This window comes from Acanthisitta chloris, unplaced genomic scaffold (genome assembly GCF_000695815.1).
Source record: "Acanthisitta chloris isolate BGI_N310 unplaced genomic scaffold, ASM69581v1 scaffold1823, whole genome shotgun sequence".
Lineage (NCBI taxonomy): Eukaryota > Metazoa > Chordata > Aves > Passeriformes > Acanthisittidae > Acanthisitta > Acanthisitta chloris.
Genome location: NW_008666358.1, coordinates 5,023 through 27,313, shown reverse-complemented (window position 1 = coordinate 27,313; position 22,291 = coordinate 5,023). Strand labels below are relative to the sequence as shown.

General features: G+C 38.0%; 1 protein-coding gene across 1 annotated transcript in view; it reads right to left on the bottom strand.

Moving 5' to 3' along the window:
- The window catches only part of OLA1 (Obg-like ATPase 1), a 98,591-nt gene that overhangs the window by 71,333 nt on the left and 4,967 nt on the right, over nt 1–22,291 (bottom strand). The window contains exon 3 of the mRNA XM_009072067.1: nt 15,566–15,693. Coding sequence (XP_009070315.1) covers nt 15,566–15,693 — 128 coding nt within the window. The remainder of the gene's footprint in view (nt 1–15,565; nt 15,694–22,291) is intronic.

The following is a 22,291-nucleotide window of genomic DNA, read 5'->3' as shown; positions in this document are numbered from 1 at the left end:
TAGGGAAAAGACCTCAAACCAGCAAACCACGTGCAAAGGCATTTTGAGAAAAAAAAATCCATAAACAGAAAGAGATGAGAGAACTTGTGGTTTTTAGCTGACAAAGGCAGCATTTCTCTCCAGCAGGGAGGGAATTTGCATGTTGCTTATGAGAACCAGATGAAGGGACGTGAAGAAGCAAGGACTCCTTGGGTGACTGCAACACACAACCATAGAATCATAGAATTTTCAGGGTTGGAATGGACCTTACAGATCATCTAGTCCCAAACCCCTGCCCTGGGCAGGGACACCTCCCACCAGACCAGGTTGCTCAAGGCCTCATCCAACCTGGCTTTGAACACTGCCAGGGTTGGGGCAGCCACTACTTCCCTGGGCAACCTGTGCCAGTGTCTCACCACCCTCACAGGAAAAGACATCTTCCTAATATCAAACCTAAATTTCCCCTCCTTCACTGTGAATCTGTTACAACTTGTCTTTTCACTGCAGTTCCTAACAAAGAGTCGCTCTCTGAAGGAAGACAAACTGGAAGCAACTGCAGTCTGGAACAACCTGTCAGTATGCACAGGCAGTTTGGGCAGCCGGAAGGTACTTTCCAGGCAGGTAGTGTCTGACATCCCTGTGGGCTCCTAGCATCATCCTTCCTGAGACTCCCACGTTCCCTCTCCCATACATGGCCCAACATATTCCTGACACACAAGAACAGAGCTGAACCCAAGGAAGCCATCTAGTTTGCAGCAACAAGGACCAAGTGCAGTACAGACAGGAACAGGCTCGTTCACCATCACCCCTCACTCTGGGGGATACAGACACATCTGTGTGGCAAGAGGATAAGAACCACAGTGCACCTACCCAGACCTCACCACTACACACTATGCTCCTGAACTTAATTGGTTTCCTTAACTTATAAAACAGCAAGCTGCACATTCCCATCTACAGCAAGAGAAGGAAAAGCTGTGAAACATTTGTCTGAAATGGTAGCTGATCAGGAAGACCAGAATTACTACGTATTTACCTTTAAAAGTGTCTAGTCCATCATATTATTCAACAGCAATGCTCAAATGAGGTAGTCAAAATATCCTAGCATGACAATATTACACTGACCACATGGGAAGCAAATGAAAACTTAATAACATCTATCACTTGTTTTTAAAGTATAGGGCCTCATTAAAACACAATCAAACAATTCTGAATGTCTTCCCTTCTGTTAATGTATGAAACCCTGCTGAGGTTTCATGAGCAAGACAACTGAAAAGTTGAGTAGCCAAGGTACCTTTGCTGTGCTAGGAGTGTTCACACTGCACTCTGCAGCTCTAACAATGGCCAAAGCGAGTCCAACAGTGACACTACAACACTTCTGCATAAAGGAAAGTATATGCACACAGTGACACCCCCCAATTATCTACTCAAAGAGTGCAACTGCATCCATTAATACTCAAAACTACTCACAGTGAAAACATACAGAGAGGGAAAAATTAAATTTAAACAAGCATACCAGTGTTATTTTATTTCACTATGGGACAAACCAACTACAAGGAAACATTATCTCTCTCTCTCTCCTCACAAGAAGAATGTGAATTTGTAAATGATCAATTAACTCATACACTAAATTGTTCATTCTATGTGGCAGAGTCCCATTAATATCAGTCTGCAAACGTTATCAATACAGAAGAGGGGAGGTTATTCATTTTTTGGTTTTTATAAATATATACTGATTAGTTCAGGTTGGGACCAAGCCAGCTTTATTCACACTGAGCAGAACTTGACTGCAGTTCATGGAATTTTAAACACAAACACAGTATGAGTAAATAAAAGAACTGCACTCTTGGAAAGAATACAGAAGTACTTTAAAAGGTCATTTTTGTTCTCTCTACCTACTTGCTTACATCCACATTCCATAAGAAATGATAACAGGAAAACATGTGAAAGGATGAGAGCAAGAATCAGTAATTTACCAGTTAGCAGCTTAGAATGATGTTGGGCTAATAAAATAGAAATATCTTAATAAAGTGAATGTTGTTTACCAGGTTTATCAGTTTTAACAGAATCATATTCTTATGAAAGCCAATGTATGGAAAGAGACTATATGAGTACAGCTGCATTTGTAATACTGTTTTGCATGGTCTATAGCTTTCATTTCTATCCTTTTCATATCCCGTTCCTACAAGATTACTGTTGGAACAGTGCTGTAATCATTATTTGACTGCAAACTACTTTTGACTTCATTTTTCTCTAAATTTCTAACTTGCAGTATTCCTCAGAAGGGTAAGTGACTAGACCGATGTGAAAGGATCCTGTCCCAGTTCTGCTGGCCGAAGGAGGAGAGCTGACTGCTCAAGGCAGCCCTTAATGCTCCAGGACTAGTATGCAGCCACAGAGATTTTATCACAGATTCAGTAGAGTCAGGAACTCCTGCACACAAATTAGTATGGAATTACACAGTTGTTATTATTCCTTAGAAAAGAGAGAGCAATTTAATATAAAAATCAGCTATAATGTAGCTTAGATATAGCCTAATTTCTTCAAATGGGAGCTATGCCTCACATAGTTTGAAGTGTATGGAAATTCAGAAGTGATGTTAAGCCTTTCCTAAGGCTATTGGAACAAGACAGGCCTATTGCATACTTAACACAACCAACAGACAAAAAAATATTCTAATTTTACCTACTTGACTGAACTTTCCACAAAAATCACCTTTTATTCAACACTACAGAATTTAAGGAAGGGACAGCAGATTTTCCATTAATTTCTCTATCGCTGAATAGCTGCTTTAAGCCAAGGAAAACAACTTAACATTAAGAAATCATAACCCAGGCACATGCAAATTCTTCCCATTCATTTTGAATTGGAAAGACATGCAAATATAAGAAAAACACAGCAATAACAGAGGAACAAAGCATCACAGATTAGGTATTTCCAACAGAGAAAGCCATTCAGTAGGTGTCTGTATAGTCATTAGTACAGTAAGGTCAGAATCAGAAAAATGTGGTTTGCTTTTTGGTTTTATTTTAAACCTTGCAAACTAAAACTATTCTGTTCATGTCAAAATGTGTTCATATGGAACAAAACATCTCCTGCAGTCCAGATCACTTCACTGCAAGACTTTTTTCTCTGTTGCAATATCATCATGTGCCATTAATTTGCTAGTTGGAAAAAAAAAATATACTGAAGCCTAACATGTATTTTTATCTACTTGTTAAAAAAAGTATGAGAAAAGCTTTCCATAATAGAGAAGGGAGGAGGAATGGAGGGGGTGGGAGATAAGAACAGGACACAAAAAAACACCTTTTCCAAAGATTGCTCAAGGCAAAAGGGACATGTCATGTTAAACAGTAGTCAATAGCTGTATACAACCAGTAAACAAATTCAGCTCTATGAAAAAAGAACTACATCACCATTTAGTGGTTGCAATTTAGATTATTCTAGCGTGTAATACTTTAATTGTATAAAACAAAGCTGATGTCACAAACACAAAAGAACTTCTTGCAAAGCAAGCACCACAAGTAATTTTTATGCTGCCACTGATGGCTGACAAGTGATGAGCACTTTGTTCGAATTTATATACTTATGCATCTAAGGCAACAGGTGGCTTACAAAAAGAAAACACTGAGAGCTTTTTAACTCTTCATTATCAGAGTTTTTATAATATGTTTTATCATAATGACTAAACAATCTCTACAAATAAAAGCTCAACATACTAACTACAAAGATGAACTATGGCTCAGGGAAAATTATCTGCTATTTTGATAAAAGCAGAAACTGAGGCAAGGCTCTGGATCCCACTGACTTGAGCTCTGCCTATACTCACGACGTTTTGTAATTGCACAAAGCATTCAGTATTTAAGCTGCACTTTGTATACATAAATGAAATCAATTTAAGACAAGAAATTTTATATTTTCTTGCTGACTGACTTTTCTATATCCATCTCAAACAATAGCTGAATATTGCAGCACCGTTGGAAGGAAATTTCTATTTTCAGGTCTTAAAACCAACTGAAAGAGTGATGTGTTTCAGTTGTTGCTTAATGCAGTTTTGGGCCAAGAGTGGCACTGCAGAAATGACAGGTTTTTTCCTAAATATTGCACAATCTAGTGAACAGTTGTGTTTTCTTTGGGCACAGGGAGTTATAAAAAAAGAATAATTAAAACATCTACACTACACAGAATGCAGAATAATACTTCACATTTGCATTCAAGTACAAAAGACTTCCAAGCAAAATAAAGGACAGCATCAACAGAGAGATATTCAGATTAAAATTTTAAAAACAAACCAAAATAACTTAGAGTGGTATTGACTGATTTAGTTACATTTTAAAACAAACTGGAAGGTAAATTGAGAAGACAAAAATGCAATAAGCATACCAAAACAATTTTTATGTTCAGCCTTGTAATTAAACTATGAAATAATCTCTTTTTTTATGATTAAAACATTTTAGTGTTTGCTGTTTTGGATAGATTAAACTCATATAACCAAGATATTAGACTTTTTCCTCTGCATGGCAATTTTACCATGCCATCCCTAACAATTAAAAAATATGACACGTCAATATTTCTTATCTTGTGCACTACACAATTATATATACACATACACACACAACTTCAATGGTGATGTTCACTGGATTCATTCTTTTGTTTTATGACACTTCAGCCCAACCCAGAGACTTGGACTGCCTAATCTTTCAGATTCCCTATGCTGCTTTCCAGATTTTCTCTGAAAGCAAGCAACCCCTCTGAGGTAGCCTACATTCCCCTAGGTCTGCATTTCCCCCCTTCTGCAACTCTTTCACACACACTTGACTTCCCAATTCCTACTGCTATTTAGTCTGGAGACATCAATTTTCACATCAAATTACCAAAGCTGAGTGCATAAAAAATATTCAATAAGCATCAAGAACTGTTATCTCAGTAACAGCTATCTCAGTAAGTACTGAAACGCAAACCTGTGCTCAAACATATTTTAAAAGTTTAACTAGCAAAGTGAGCTTGAGGTACAGCAGCTTATCTGCCATGATCCTTCCTGGGAGAAAAACCTGTATGATGATGTGGGGGGGCAAAAGACGAAGGCACAGAGAAGGGCAAGGAAAGTCTTTTAAACTAACTGCAACAGAAATAAACCACGTAATGCTTGAATACATGGAAAATTAACTGCATATCTAAGGATAAACATTGAGGCTATGAAGAACCTTCTTGCTGTTACATTCAACAACAGGTGAAGTTCCACTTTAACTGCAAAACTCAAAGTAAGAACCAAAAGTAGTATGCCTGAGGTATTCCACAAGAAGAAATGGTTGGGTTGATAATTCATGTATCTTGTTAACTGTCTCCAGGCACTGAGGCTTCAGGGTGTTGTTTGAGGCTAGAGACCCCTTGGCATCAGTGCTAAAACAACAGTTTTCAAAGCAGCTCTTGCAACCTTCTGCTGACAAACATTCAGCACTTAAATTTAACCCAATGTAATTCTGTTCTTCCGCTCAGGATTTCATGGTAACAATATATCCTGAAATAGACTGAAAAATAGTTGTGAGGTACCTGAGAGGAGCAAAAGTGACAAGTTCCAAACAGAACAGGGCATGAGAATTTCTGCCACTGATAACAGATTATTTAATAAACGATCATCTGTAAACCCAAGTAGAACAGCAAAACTTCATCTGCAGCCAATGTGAAGCTGGCCTTGATCAGGGTGGAAGAGAAAGTTTGGGAAGCATATTGAAAAAATACCAACTATCTTTGTTGAAGACTCACCAAAAGAAGTCAGCAGATTTCCACATCAATACTACAGCATAAAGGCACATCTGCAACCAAACCCAGCGTCTCACTAGCATCTCAGTACTAAATAACAGTCATCAGAAAACTAGATGTGCCCAGACTCCAGTGGATGACAAGCAAGCTTTGAAAGAAAACAGCTCTACGTCTTGCAGACTTGGAAATAAATAAAAAGGGGAGGGGGCAAAAAACCAAAAAGATGCAACTGGCATCAGGTATTTCCTCTGGCTGCCTTTTTACAAACATTTTTCGATTTACCATCTGAGTTTAATGCTCCCTCAGCTAGAACAGCATGACTGTTTGCTGCATTACATGTTAAACCTGATTAGAGGAATGACCTAGTTTTTAAATAACACAGCAAGAAGAATATGGTTATTTTTAAAAACCTCTCTCGAAAAAAAAACTCTTATACTACTTGGGTCCACAATCAGTTCCAGCAGCACAGGAGAAAGTGGCAGCATATAGACGAGCAAAGGTATCAGAGTTCAGAGCTCCTTCAGCTAGCAGAAGACATCCTTATCCAGTGTACAAGTCTGGCACAAAGTATGACAGGGAAGGGACAGACACCTGTTTTTCTAAAAGCGGTATTTTGGTCACTGTGGAAACCAAACCTACTCAAATAAATAGCAATCCTGAAAGTAAACTGAACCAGAGGTTTTTCTGTCAGTTTATTAAACCACCTCTAGACTCCCTTAGACAAAGGAAGAAACTCTAAACTGACACTCCAAGGATCTCAGACAGATTTGCTTGACACACAACAAAAAGGAGGTGTATTTAATTGTCTTACAACAGCGTATCTTAACTAAGCTATGAGCTTTTTTAATTTTGTCTAGGACAAGTAACTCATAGTCAGAATAAGAAACCCAAAGCCAGGTTCTTCCTGGTCTTCATTTGAAGCATTTGCTCCACTGTTCAGCAATCACATATGTACATCACGGAAATACCAACACAAGAAATCCAGATGATTAGGGAGAATTTAACTCATACATTTTGAGGGCCAGAAGACCCAGCTAAAGATATGGCGTATTCAAAATAACTTGCAAGCATAAAGCTTACTACAAACATAAATACAATGAACATGTGTCCAGTGATGTGTGCACATGTTTAAGGAATATGAATTGAGCACAAAACCATGACAAAGTTCTTTCTAATAAAATAAAATAAGCCAGCACAAAGGAGCTCTGCTCTTCTTCACTGGCACCTCAGATGTATTTTATCCCTTCTTCAACCAGATTACTGTCTTTCGAGATCTTTTACATAAAAATCTTGGACCTTAGTTCCTATTTAAAGAGGGGAATAGAAATTTTTTCAGAGTAACTTGGTTCCTCACCTCGAGGCACTAGAAGCTACACTACCTGTACCTCTAGCAGGAGCCAAAGCATCCATCACCTGGAGACTACCACTCCCACAGATGATGCAACTAGTCTTTGCCTATTTTAACATGGAGTCACACCAGCCCCAGAAATAATTACACCAGCTCATTAGATATTGACACACTTGCACACTCACTTGACATACTGCACTCTGGAGCAATGAGGGACAGCAATAAAGAGCTCCTGAGCACCAACAGTTAACTCCTACTGCTGTTTACAAACCCAACACAGACCCATGCCCTCAGCTGTGTTAGGAAGCATAGCCATCTATGTTTAAACTGGGAAACAAAAGTGCTTCTAAGAACCAATTTCAAAGTTTTCCTTAAAACTTTGCATCTTAAAAAAAAAGCAAACGACCCCAACAAAAAAACCCCACTCAATTAACTCCCTGTATCTTTTCAGGAATCCTCTTTTGAGAAAGCAACTTACTGAAAGAGATGCTACAAAATTCTCAGTTTACAGACCAGTCACCTTTCTGATACAATCACTGCAGCTAATTAAAGTGAAACAGTCAGCCACTTACAATTTTCCATTCCAGAAGTCTTGCAAACTATAGTTGTTTCACCTTTACTGAGGTGGCCTTCCTCCCACCAAAGGAAAACAGGCTTTCACATTTAAACTTAGCAAAAAACACAAACCAAAATAAAACAAGACACAAAAAAAGTCCTCAATCTGCAGTATTTTTTCCTTTAAGCTTTCAAAGAAGTCCACATCACAGCAAAAAAAAAAATTACTAACAAAGTATTAAACTATCGCTGTCTTTCAAAAGTCAGCACACCCATCAGTAAAGACACCACTCATAAACAGTCACCTGAACACCTCAATGCTATCACACATCAACAATTTCTTTCAAGTATTACAGAGAAAATCTCATCTGTATTGCCTAAATAGCAATTATGCACTGCCAAATCACACAAAGAACTATAACAGAAGTAGTTGTGGGTCAAATAATAGCAATGACTCAGTAAAGGCAGCCTGCCTGGTCTTTATTCTCAGGGGAGGGGGGTGGGTTTACTGGTCAAATACTTTATGACTCACAGTACAGTATATTAGAAATTTTCTATGTATTCTTTAGAATTGAGAGATTGCCCTTGTAGCTCAGTAGGTAGCTCTCCTGTTTCTGGCCTACGAGGTCATAGCTTTAAGTCCCTGCTGAGGAAACTTAACAAGTTCCATCCATAAATAGAATGGCATTAGATGCTGCTACTCTAGCAAGGGTGGTGGCCTTTAGACTAGAAATTTTTATGTTTTCATCTGTTCTGATACAAAAAAGAAACTGGACATAGAGAGGCACAGGATATTATGCTAAAGACAAATGACAAAGTGAGCTCCAAAATCCATTGTAACTACAATTAGCATGAGACTTACAAGCAAACACAATAAAGACTAGAGAAGAATGCAAGAACAATAATTTTCCTTCTTAATGAGAATAAGCAATTAACTGAAATTACAGACCTCACAATATTTGAGACTGAAAAGAAACTTCCTAGGTACTACATGATCAAAATTCAACTTGTGACATGAAGAGGCAACCTCAACATCAAACAAACTTTGGAGTGTTTGATTAGGACCCAAATGTTACAACAGTCACAGCTCTCGTCACTTCTGAAAAAGTAAAGTATATCCTTCACAGGCACTTATTTAATTATCAGGAATTAAAATTATACTACTCTGCAATACACAAATTTTTGTTCCTAATATCCATGTATTTGGGGAGGCTTATTCAGCTCTTGGAACAATTACTTGTGAGAAACTTGAGAATGAAGCCTATTTAAACCCTTATTGGAGTTTATTGTGCTTTAAACTGTAGCAATCTGGCCTCAGAGAGGAATATGGATTAAAGCTCAGGTATCACTTTCACTCAGTCTCACAATGTAATTTACTGTTCGATAAAGACCAAGGCTAACTCACTAGCGTGATGACAATTTTCCAGCACCTCTTCCAGTCTGCACCCACGCGCCCAAGGAAACAAATTCACTCCTCTGTGGGAGACAAAGCTGCAAACAACATACTGCAAACAGTTTTGAGGTACAAACCTGTAAATGTTGTTGATAAAGGCACACCAAAAGGAAGGATACACCAGCAGTAAAACAAGAGATGAGGATGAGTTTACGATGTGAATTTCCTAGATCTCACACACACTAATACTTTATTCAAGTAAGAATGAGGACAGGTCTTGTAAAATTCTTTGCAAACTTTTAGGTTAGGAGGTTAATGTTCTTCCTGTATTAATCTTCTTTATCTACGTGAAAAATCTGATTAGTTAAGTTTTCCACAGCTGGTCAAATTAAGCTAGTTGATTCTACACTGATCTATCAAACAGGATGTTGGTGCAGAAAACATCTTCCTCCCTCTCACAGGTTTAGGTTTCAAGGTAGCACTGTTGAAACTGCATGTCAGAAGATTCCCAAGAATCACATCCTGGTCCTTTAATACTACTATCAACATTTAGGACAAAAATGTACTACTATCTAAAACACACACAAAATTCTTTTTTGCTCTTCAGATGCTTCTACTAAGTAGACTACCTTGACAGACAACTGCTTCTGAGATCAGCCTTTACACCAGCTCTCTTCCCATGCTATTGCATAGAACAGTAGGCACACGAGAAAGACGAGTCACTGCGATGCTGTTCCAGCTCATACTAGCTCTACTTCCTATCTCCTTTGCATCCAGTCTCTGCTGCTGATTGCTGCACAAATGCTTACTCCAATCCTACATGGTTCTTTCTCAAGAAGCTCTTCGAGCAGCTGCCTGTATGAACATTTCTTGTCTCTACCAACACTATTTCTGAGCAAAAAAAGCCTGCTGACTTTTTTTGACACTATCAAGAGGGTTGCAAAGGCCCAATTATTAGATTCCGCCAGTGGTCATTCACTACACGTGCATTCTGTGTCTGCTTGCAGGTACAAAACTGCTGTAAGGGAGAGGAGATCTACATGAACAAAAGCTCTGAAGTAGCTAAGCAGCCTCTGAAAAGTCCTCCTCTCCTGCAACAAAGGTATTTTATTTTTATGAGGAAAAACTAATGATAAGCAAATTTGTATGCAACTCCATAAATATCTTTATTAGCCTCCCTTCCCTTTCAAGGAGGCAAGTAAAATTCAAAGACAGGTAACACATGGCCTAAGACAAAGTACCCCAAGTTTGGTTTTTTCTGTGACCTGATATTCTGAAATTGCAACATACAATTGCAAAAATAGTCTTGCTGATGCAAATTGTTTCACTTTTGGTGATGATTTTGCTAAAAAGGAGTAGAGGAATGTCATTTTCCCAACTTTGTGATCACAAAAATCTCCTATGCAAAGCCTTTCCCCAGAAACAAAATACTGTACAGTATTTGACCAAAAACCCCCAAACAAACAAAAACCTCAAACAACCAACCCCCTCCCCCCAGCATTAGATTAATACACACTCACAACTGCAGCTTTAATTTGAAAGCTGTCACAATTTCTGGATTTAATATGCACAAGTCACTGAAAGCCAACTGAAAGTTCAGCTGAACTGTAAGCTACTCCAAATACTTTAATTTAGCTGCTCTAACAACAAATAAGAAGGAAGCAAAAAATCTCAGTAAGAATTATCCTCTATACTCAATAGCATACAGCAATACATCTTGACTGAGTAACACAAACAAGTTTAATACGTGCAAACTGATTTTAAGCTTCGGCAGCTTAGCAGTGAAAGGTTTGTATTTCTAAACGAGTAACCATTTTATAAACCAGCTGCAATTACATTTAGCAATATAAAACAAAAACGTAGTATATGCTGCAAATCAAATTGTTGTAAGGTAGCTACGTTTGCATCATTTCAGGGTGAATTTTAGCACATTACAAAGATGAAAAAACAGCTTCAGATATTAAAAGTGACACAGTCAAGTTACAGCTGCATAAACAGAGCCACTGTGACTCCCAATGCACAGAACACACATGCTGAAGGGATGAGATGTAACTCATACTTTGTTCACTGAAATGTTAGTGCAGTGGAGTGTGGCTAAGTGATATCCTCATATGCCTCCTCTCTGTAACAGTCAGATTCCAGGAGCAGCAATCAGCAAGTATGACTTCTTCTTAGAGAATATGGGGAAAAAAACCCATCATGCCTCAGTATATAAAAGCTACAGAATGATTAGCATCTTTCTATATATAGAAAGTCAAAAAATGAAGTCAAAAAAGAGGATGTATCTTATTCAGTTAAATAATTTGGTTATCATCACTGATTTTTACAGGCAAATCAAAACACTGGCAGGATTGCTGTGAGTTCCCATTCACCCTCATGATGTTAAAACAAAAGGAGTCAACTTGATTTTCAATACTCATGTTGTCAAACTCAGTTTTGATTAGTTTATTTCAAACAAGAAGAAACTATGCTCAGCTGACAAAATTCATATCTATCCAAGCTTTAAGCTATGACAAACATGTTTAGAAGTTACCTAAAACCCTGAAGGAGGCAGACCCAAGGGGTATACTAAAGGTTTGAACAGACATAAAACTGGAGTAAAAGCAATTAAAGCTTTCTAGGAACCAATTCACATTGGTCACACCAGTCACTTCTATGAGACCGCAGGGGATGTTTACCTAGCTTCATGGTTCTTTCACTCTTATCACAAAGAACAAGATTTCACGGATTATCAGTTACCAAACTCCCCATCCTGCTGCTAAAAGGCAGCTATGGCTCCTCTGCTGAGAAGTCAAAACACACTTCCAGGCAGAGGGGCAAAGCAGGAGCTTCCCACCCCTACGTGCCTGCACTCCCCAGCACCATGTCACCGCAGGCAGCTCGTGTGTTCCTCTGCAGGACTCAGACACCAGGTGATGGCACACAGGTGAGCTCTTCCATAAAAGCCAGTGTTGCCTGCCCTACTTCAAACATCAGGTATCCAACCTTAATGGTTTTTAGTCATTAAAATGGAACGTTTGATAGCAAAGTATTTTACGGACAAATTTCCTCCCAATTTCTTTAACTTTGAAGAGAAAGACTGGATTTCATTAAAGAAACTAAAAATAGGAGAAAAACGTGGAACATATTTTCTAGAAAACTAGGACTGCAGGATATCAGCGGGAAGAAAAACTTAGAAACATGAAGAGCTCTGGCTGTTTAACATCCAGTACACTCAAAAACTCAACAGAGCTATAGCAGGGACTAAATACTGACATCTACCATTCTCTCCACTGAAGCTTTGTTTAAGAGTAATTTGTAAATTTACACTTGTAACAAGGTTGCCATTTATAGTTCACCATACAAAGAAAGCAATTTTCTACAAGCACTTGTGACTGATCTGCCATAAAAGTTGAAAGGTGGTTAAAGCCATGCAACTTCAGAAGAAACACTATCACAACCTTCAAACAGCCTTCAGTCACCACAGAAACATTGCTGCCTCAGTTAAAACCCTGACACACCTGAAACAGAGAAAACAGAACTGTCAGAAATGTTTCAAATTAAACAGTGAAACTGGAAGATTAACAAAGCTGTAACTACCTTTAAGCATGTGCCAGGTGCTAATGCTGTAGACATCAGTGCCCAGGACAGACAACCTTTTTAAAATGAAACTCCCTATTCACTCAGCCAATACATAAGCAAATATATCTGTCTGAGGTTTGCATAATTGGATTTGGCCAGAAGTAAATTATATCCCTAGATCTTTTTAAGTGTATGGAGATCAAAATGTTTAGCTTAAATACCAGTAAAAAAAACACAACTAAACCCTCTGTCCTAAAGAAAACACAATTCAACACATCCTCAATGAATAAAGAAAGCAGGATCAAAACCCCTAGCTTAGGACTATAAAATCCCTTTGGTGAGACACCCAAAGTTTGTCTCACCACACTCAAGAAAAGCTCTCCATTCCTAGCTAGCCACTTTCTTGCCTATCATTACCATAATTACTACAACTTGAGTTAATTCTCGAAGAATTTTCTGCAAAAATACCAACTGAACCAAACTAAGTCTGAGCCTAACAAGCTTTTCATCAATATACTCAGGCATGCAGACCTAGAGTCTGCAGCACGAACCCCACAATGACCTGCTTCCAGCTTCCTGCCTGGCATCCCTAAATAAGGAAAAAGAGCAATTCTCCAAAGGACTCTGCTTCCCATGCAAGCCATCACCCTGCGCAGCAATAGTGCATAGCATAACAGCATAAAGACATGGAGCAAAGGCGAAAATTTGTTCCAGGTCAAATCAAAACATTAGTGAAAACAAACACCACATTTTTCGTGCTTTGAAAATGCAGGCTCCTGATCACTTCCTAGTACAGCTCTTCTTAGGAGCATTTTATCATTCTCATCTTCACTTCATCTTCAGCAACACCTCCCTTCCAGCTTAGTGGCATATAAACCCCACCTTGCAGTGCCCTATTCCCTCGGAACAGGAGAGCCTGCCTAGGTTCCTTTTAAGGCAGTTTCTATGTGGCTGCAGAGATTCGGTGCCTACCTGCCAGGCTGAAAACTGAGAGCTGATTTCAGGGCACTGGTTCCCAAAGACATACAGTGCATTAAAAACCTGGACCCATTAAGAACAAAGGCAACAAAGAAGCTTCATCCTCTCAGGATCTGGAAAGTTTAAGGATTTACAAAAGCAGTTTAGATAGTTTCTATAATCTCAGAGCTCCAGGCATGACACAGACCCACAGAAAACAATTTTGACTTAATATATTTTTATATTATAAGCTAAGATGGCATGTTGAAAACTTCAGTGAGTTACAGGTTTTAACTAGTTTGTGCTATGTAACTAATGAATTCCTGTTAAAAAATTTATTTACCTGAGGCCTATTGCTAGTTTTTAGTGCCAAATCTTCATTTTTATGGTATTTTGGGGAAAGTAGAACTACTATGCATTTTATGGGGGGGAAGTAATTCTGTATCTTTCAACCACAACATTTTGCATTAGCTTTATTACTAATACCCCTTTGTAATATATTTAAAGACCTTTGTGTTTATTAGGCAATCAACACACACAATTTCTACTTCAGTTCATCAGTAGCTTGCATTCCAGCTAAAATATCTAGCAAGCAGTATAAGAGGCAAGTTTAAGATTATAAAAACAAAAAGAAAGCGCTACTTTAAAAGTGCTTCCATTATATTTTTTGTTCCCGAGGAAAAAAAACAGGAACAAATTATTTCACAGCCATCACACTTCAGAATCCTTGAAGGGAAGTGAAACATGTAACAAGCAAATGCAAGACTAGAGTAGAAGAAATAGATACAAAGTAAGCATCCAGATGGTTAAAAAAACCACAACAACAGTCTCATTCGGCTTGCAGTGCCCAAAGGAAAATACAAATGGTGTTGTCCCTTAAAATACCTACCTGAACAAAACACTTAGGATTATTCAACACATAGATTAAACAGCATCTTCTCCACGGGCTATTACATCAATCTGTTCCTTAACAAGCATTTAAGATACAAGTATCAGAGCAAGTATAAAGAGTTTATCACTTGTTCTCAACTGACACCTAGCAAAACAGTATCAATCCCAGGCTAGCAATGAATCTGAGGAAACTCATCTCCACCTCCCCATTTGTCAAGTGTTACTGTAGGAATAGCTACTGGGTAGTTACAAATATTTAAATTACACCCATATATTACTATACTCATACTGATTGTGTTTCAGAAACACCCTGCCCACAGAAGTTCTTGTTCCAATCTATTGGATCTATTTTTTTGGTTTATATTGTTCTATTGTTTCATCACTCACTGTTTAATAATTACTAATCAAGACAACAAGTGTCCAGTTTCCTCAAATTTGCAGAAATATTAAACTTGATCTTTTCTGACCAGAAACTTTTCTCAACACTTCAAGTGCATTTTGCAAACCAATACACACTTTCAACAAGATTTTAAGTGCCAAGTTTGCAAGTACTGTTAATATGACTCTGAAGGCCAGTTCTGCATTGTGCTAATAGGTGATGAAAGGGAATCAAAAGCCTTGGTCTAACTGAGAAGTGTTCAGAATCCACATGGTGGGGAGGAGCAGGGGAGTATTCAAGACTCAATATAAGTCACACAGAGATCAGGAAAGGGAAAGAAGTGAGATCTGCCCTGTGAGAAACAGAATCCTAGAGTCTGCCACTAACTCCATATTTTCATTTTCTACTTCCATTTCAGCCTTCTGTTACCACATTTCATTCCTCCTCCTTTGTGAAACTGAACAAATAAACTGCCATGCACTGCTGACAAAAGAGAACAACAAAGCACTACTGCAGATTTCCAAAAACCTGGTTTCTTTTTAAGTCTTCAGTCAATGCCAGGGAAGAAAGCCATACCTGTTACACAGCAGAGGAAGAGGATTGTTTAGGTTGGAAAAAACCAAAACCTGATGACTTCAAATTGAACAGTAAATGTTAAAATTGTAATGGATATTTGCTCCCTGGTTAATAATTAGAGTATAATAATGCTGTCCTTAAGCTAGAGAAAACAGGTAAGTTTACATACGCATCAGATGAAAGATCCCATCACAGGCATTAATGTGAGACAAGAAGGAATTTCCTAAGCCTTGTCCAGTGTGGGCTCCTTTCACAAGGCCAGCAATATCCACCACATTCAAAAATGCTGGAATTTTGCTGAAATAAAAAAGTTAAAAATTTCATTAATGAAGCACATTAGCCAAAACTTTTGGCACAGAAATAAATTCACAGCATGAAAATCCAACAATTCTTTTTTCTAGAAAAAGTTGAACATCACAGTCAGTTTCTTTCCTTAACGTGGAATGTACAATAAAGACAAAATTCACCCACACACACATAAAACATCAACCATTCTTTAATTTCCATGTGCACATTTATGTAAAATGAACTAGTTTAGAAGTGCAAAATCATACAGACAACTATACAGTAATCAACCAGGCCTGGAGCACTAAGGCATGAAGTCTGCTCTGTGCAATGCAGAGCTGTCACAGCACCATGGGGGTAAGACACACGAATGGCCACTGCACACTGCATCACACACCTCTGAGGTTACCATTCAGCTCAGTCAGTTATGCAGCTTTCTGCTGAAGGACAAGAGCATTTTTTAATGCAGTGGTGACAAAAACTAGCAGTGATCAGGGCTATGCCACCGGTTTGAAAAAAAGCAGGAAACAAGTTAAGATGAAGCTGATATTATAATGCAAACAGCTGTGATGTTCTCCTCCATAGTGAACAGCAATGGGTTAAGCAGATGTGTCCACACAACATTTTATACAGCAACAAAAGAATAGCCATGAAGTTCAAATTAGCTGACAGAAATGGAAGAAAAGCTTTTAAAGTTATGGGAAATGCATAGAGAAATTAATAAACTGCAACACTTTCATCCTCTGCAAATTCTCCAGTTGTATTAAAATTAGCAAATAACTTAATGGGCATTAATCTTTACACCTATACTCTAAAGCGAATTACTTCTCAAAATTCAGCTGAGTTGGGGGGGGAAGAAAAAAAGAACCACTAAAACTTTGCGATAAAGTGTTGACCAAAAGCACCTTCATATGGCCTATACAAATGACAACACCATCATAAACAGTGGCAGAAGCAGAACAATGTTGAAATGCTGCAAATCCTCAACTGCAAAAAAGACCAGACAGTGCAGACCATAGTCAACAAGACTGCTGACTGCTTCATTTCCATCCAACACTTTATCACATTCCGTTAGCACTGTGCTAAGATTTTCCTGACAGCAAGTATAATGGAAAACACAGAGCCCCACAGCTTTAATACCCCAAATGAGAAGGGTGTGACACACACTGAAGTCTGTATGAGTGTACTGCATTTGTGATTTGCAAAGCAGTGAGTGTTCTATGATGAGTTCTTCAACGAGAGATTCAAACCTAAAGATATAAATTCTGGCTCTACTGTAAGGTATCTTTTCTAAAGACTCTGCTGCTCACAGACTGAAGCAACCACAAATGTGGGAATGAGGGATTTCCTAACCAGTAACCAGCCCTATAGAGAAACCTCCTCTGAGCAGCATTACACTTCTTACGTCTTCACTGTCACAGCCCAAACAAAGCTTTACTGTTATTAGTGTGACAGCTGGCTGATAAATACTTTCCTTTTTCAAATATTGAAATATCTGACAGCATAACTGCTGTCTAATCTGTAACAGCAGAAATCTCCCCCAGAAACTCACCCTTCTTATCCCAGTGCCTGGTATGGCAACTACGACCCAGAGAGAAAAAGCTGTACTTATGGAAATCTATGGAATATTGTCACTGCTCAGAGCAGCTGCCTTAGGTAGAATAAAACACATTCCCAACCTTTTTTTTCCTTGGTGCTATCCCACTTCCATTTGACTGCAAATAACACAACACATGGCTTAATACTAGCAGATGCGCTGCCTCACTTCAAATTAACTCCTTAATTTGGGAAAAGATGATCCACTAGAGTCTGTCTTAGTATGGAACATCAATTATTTCTGGAAGATTGGTGACCTGAAAGTTTTGCTTTCAATCTTGTTTTAACACTTCCCAAGAAAAAAATCTTTCAAGTAACATAATTTCACAATACAAAATCTGGACAAAATCATTTTCTTTACCAAGGTGAAGTTCAAAGTATCACAAAATCTGTCACGTGTAATAAATTAGCAACCTAATGACACATTTCATGTCATTAATACCTGAAGCATGAATATAACACAACACCCTGAAGGGTGACTTTGAAAAAATATGCAAGAAAATATTTACAACATAGTACAAGTTACTTAAATTCAGGTACACAATATGTTGACTTTTAGCTTTAAACTCCACTCAGCCCATCCTTGGGAAAACAGTTGTGTACTGCAAGTTAATGTTGTGGAATAGAGGAGAAGGAACATGAATATAAGTACATGCTGAAGTAAATCAATTTTGTAAATTTCACATTTTTGCCCCACTATGATTTTCTTAGCAAACCTTTTCTTTTTTCTTACCAGTACATGAACTCGCAAACAGCAGATCCTTATTTAAGGCACTACCAAGAGCAACTCACATTCTAAAGACACAAGCCAGTAACTCTTAATGCATTAACCCCGTGATTCTAGCAGCACTAACATACTTCAGAAGACACAGTCGCAACTTCCCAGTCGGAATTACTATCACTTTTTGACATGGAACTAACTCAAAAGCAAGACAGAAAAATGCAACTCTTTAAAGCACTCCTCCATTGTCATTTTAAACTGCGTTTTAAGAAAAACAAAAGTGGTGTTAGAAATGTTCTCTTTCTATGCTCCTCTCTCACCTTTCTGGTGGGATTAACTTCCTGGCCAACCATCAGGACAATTCACACTTTTACTACAAAGATGCCACATTAGAGGAACACAGATACCTTCATATGCAGATGGCCATTCTATCACCAGATTCAACCTCATTTGCTAGACAATGGAAAGAAATCCCCAGTACATTTATTTCACGGTTGACCAATACAAGCAAGAGGCCTTTGAAGCATCCAGACTTTCAGGATGTTTTCTCACCTTCACTTTGGGTACCACGAAGCTAACACTCCAAACAAACTAAAACTATCCCCATTGGCAGCCCCTTTCCTAGGCCTAAATCTGTTACATCACAGAAAGATGAACACTGAGAAAATCAGTAAAAGGCACAAGCTAGTCACACTTGCCTGTACTCTGAAGGGCAAAGAGTAAACAGCATGAAACTAAATAAATAGAAAACACTGCAAAGAATGGGGGAAAATAACATATATCTTATATATGGTGTAGTTATTTTAAATATTGAAGACTTAACTGGATTGGGGAGTTTTTTCCCTTCTCCTTTAAACAGATTAATTTCCATTTCTTAAGATTCGTTAGTCAGCATTAGCATAATGTCATTGAGCCTCAAATGATCATCAGGAACAGGTGGCATGGGCTGATCATTTGTACAAATCAGTGCAACACCAATCTACCATAAAGCATGTCACAGGAATTTGTACTATGAAACAGAATAGTAAATCCAGAAGTACAAGTTTTAACCACAGGTGTAATGCTTGAGCAAGGATTTTTTACCTCACCTAGAAAGAGAGAAACAGTGGGTTTGTGTTAGTGTATGAGCTGTATAAGCTACTGTGCAGTAAAGAGCACAAGCCTCACTGGGCCAGACAAAGTACAGTTCTGTAGTCCAGTGGTTAGGGCATTTATTCAATTATAAGAAGTTTATGCATCCATAGTTATGCACTTTGCAGGGGAGGAGGCCTGTTTCTCAGCAACTGTTTCAAACTTCATTTCTAACTTCACTCCAAAACAGTAATTTAACAGGCAAAAAGGAGTTTCTTTACCTAATCTGTTTGTCCAGTACAGCAGTTCTGAATAATACAATGCAACCACTTACATTTAATGCACACACGTATGGTATCTGCAATTTGCTGTGCACATTTTTTTCCAAAATGTGAGGGGAAGAGGCATACATTTATTTCTTGAGCTTCCACTAGTAATTGCTATGTTGAAAAAAAACTCGCAGGCAGCATACGTGTGAAGCTTTGACTTCCATTGAAACATCATAACCAAAATGCTGTTTCTCTCCCTGGGTTTTTATTCTTCTAGGTTTCCATAATCTCTCTTCTCCAATGAAAACAAAACCCAGTTGCAGTTTCTCTGCAACATTTACTACAATTTATTTAAATCTCGCACCCATCAGGAGACCCTGGTAAGCCACATGACAGCTTTAACTAAATTCAAAATACAGTTTTCCAGTAAGCCTAGATGAGTAAGAAGTGTGTTATGAGAATTATCACTTCTTTAATAGTTCATAAATTTTCCTCAACTCAAACTCCACCTGATCCTAGGTCCCACAGGCCAAAAAAAGCCAGATTCTCTAGTATTAGGGGTAAAATGTCCAGCTCTCTGTTCTCTTTGGTAAAGCCAAATGTGCTACTCATCCAGCTCCAGCATAGGCTCTTCTGCCTTTAAAAAGTGCAGGTCTGTGAAATCTGTTAGAAAAGATAACCACTTCTTTCTTTCCTGAAAATTCATACAACTTAAGTAGGAGTCACCCATTAAGAGTTCACAAATGACCTGAAGTAAAAGCAGCAACACAGAAGGAGAACGTGTATATTGTAACAACCTCTTAGAGAGCCATTCAACTGTCTGTCCTCACTGCTATTTTTGGCTCATTTCCAAACAGAAAAGAACTGTTCACAGTCCCTCCGTCCTCCAGGAGGCTGTACTCCCTATTACAGTTCCTGCAATCAATCTTGCAAGCAGTTTTGACCAATGTAAGCAAAACCCCTCACCAATTAAAGGAACCTGCTCCTGAAGAACAAGGTACTGCAGACAAACCCTGGACATTTCTATGCAAGAACAATTTCATTAATAGCATTTTATCCATGGTACTGACAAACAAGACTTGTACCTAATGGCACATGAACCACAAGTGAAAAATTTAATTAAATTTCACTTATATGAATTACAACAAGGTAAGAAATTCAATGTGGATTACAACACGTACTGTGTGCCCTGTATATATCACACACCTACATTCTCAAACTATTCAATAAGTTATTACACCAACAAAATACAACTAATTAAATTTTGCTTTCTCCCTTCAGGCAGAAAAGATGGCTCAAGTCACCATAACTTAAGGTCTTTCATTCACTGTGGGCAAATTTGCAATGCTAGAACATGCACCACAGCCCAGCTGATTTACACAGGCTCACAACTAACTGAAGAGCAGGCAAAGTCAAACACCTAAGGAAGAAGCACATTAACAACAGGATATACTTTCCAATTTTCAGTTGTTTCCTGTAAAAAAAGGGATTTTCTCACTGATGCTGACATGTTACAGTTACATCCAGCCAAGTTATTGGGGTCTCAATCTGGAATTACAAGTGGTTGCCATTTACATAAATGCTTTTCTTAAACCTAGATTAAGTCATGATGTCATTCAGAAAGTCCCACTGCTGATCTGGTTTCTACATAATGCTTTCCAGCAGCTGATTACATAATTCTGACTTTAAAACTTGATCAAGTATCCAAGTATACTATCCTACAATGAGTTTTATTTAATATTGCAAAGGACTTTCATGACCTAGACAGCAATGAAAGTTACTCAGATTTAGTTCAGTAAGCATCAGTTGAGCACTAAAGATCTGAATGCACTAGTATTATCAATCTACAATGCAACAGAACAGAGCAATCTGCTGATGAAAAGGACAGAAATCCTGAAGTACAATGGGCAGTGCTAGAGCTGAAGAGAGGTAGTTGCACTTTCCATATTACCCTACCTTGAAAAAAACAGGATTGCTTTAAAATTTAAGTTTGAAAATAACATCCAAGATAGGTTAAAAACAGTCTAAGTGAAATAGAAATGTTTGTGGTTGCAGTAAACTTTGTGTTTTGTTAAAATGTATATGCAAAGCAACTCACCCAGGTGCAAACAAATAAGGAATGAAACAATCCTAATAACTAGTAACTTAAGAAGTTTGGTTCATACTTTCTCATTTTACTCATTTCTGCCTGTAATTTAATTTTAACCAAGGGACAAATCAGAAACATAAGACTTTAAAATCACCCTTGTGATTAGTGTTTTCACACAGGTTGATAACTATCAGCCAATACAGTCCCTTAGTTGTAACTACTTACAGTTAGGCTGTTGGTTAACTTAGGCTTACATCGCTTCTACCTGTTTCTTTTAGTTAATCATGTAGCTTAAAGTAAAGCAGAAAGAATGCAAATAATTGCAGCAACATTATTTAGGTCACAAAATAAACAAAATAATGAGGAAATTGCAGTTTCCTCCAGCTTCTCAGTCAAAATCATTTTGAGGCTTGAATTAAATGTCACCTGAGACACATCTCCTGGTCAGGCACAGCACACTACAGCTGTGGGAGTAGGCAATATATATTCAGAGGCTTTCAAGCTATTTGTGAGTTATGACACAAATCCCTTATTCAAATTACATGAGTTTGACATACTTACACTAAAAAAAATATAGAAAGAAGATAATAAAAGCTTTAATAAAGCCAGTTAGGTTACTAAAATTTCTTTACATGTGCTACACACACAGTTCTTTTACTGTGTTAGAAACACATCACTTCTAAACACACAATGTCCTGTAGAATAGTAACTGCAGTTAACAGATCAACTGTTTCTGGCTTCTATGTCACAATTTTCATGGCAGGAGCTACCTCTTGAGATGAAAACCATCTCTTTTCCATTTTAGAATTAGCAGACCTCATCCTCTGCTACCTACTAAGGACTCATAGATTGGGTTTTGAGGGG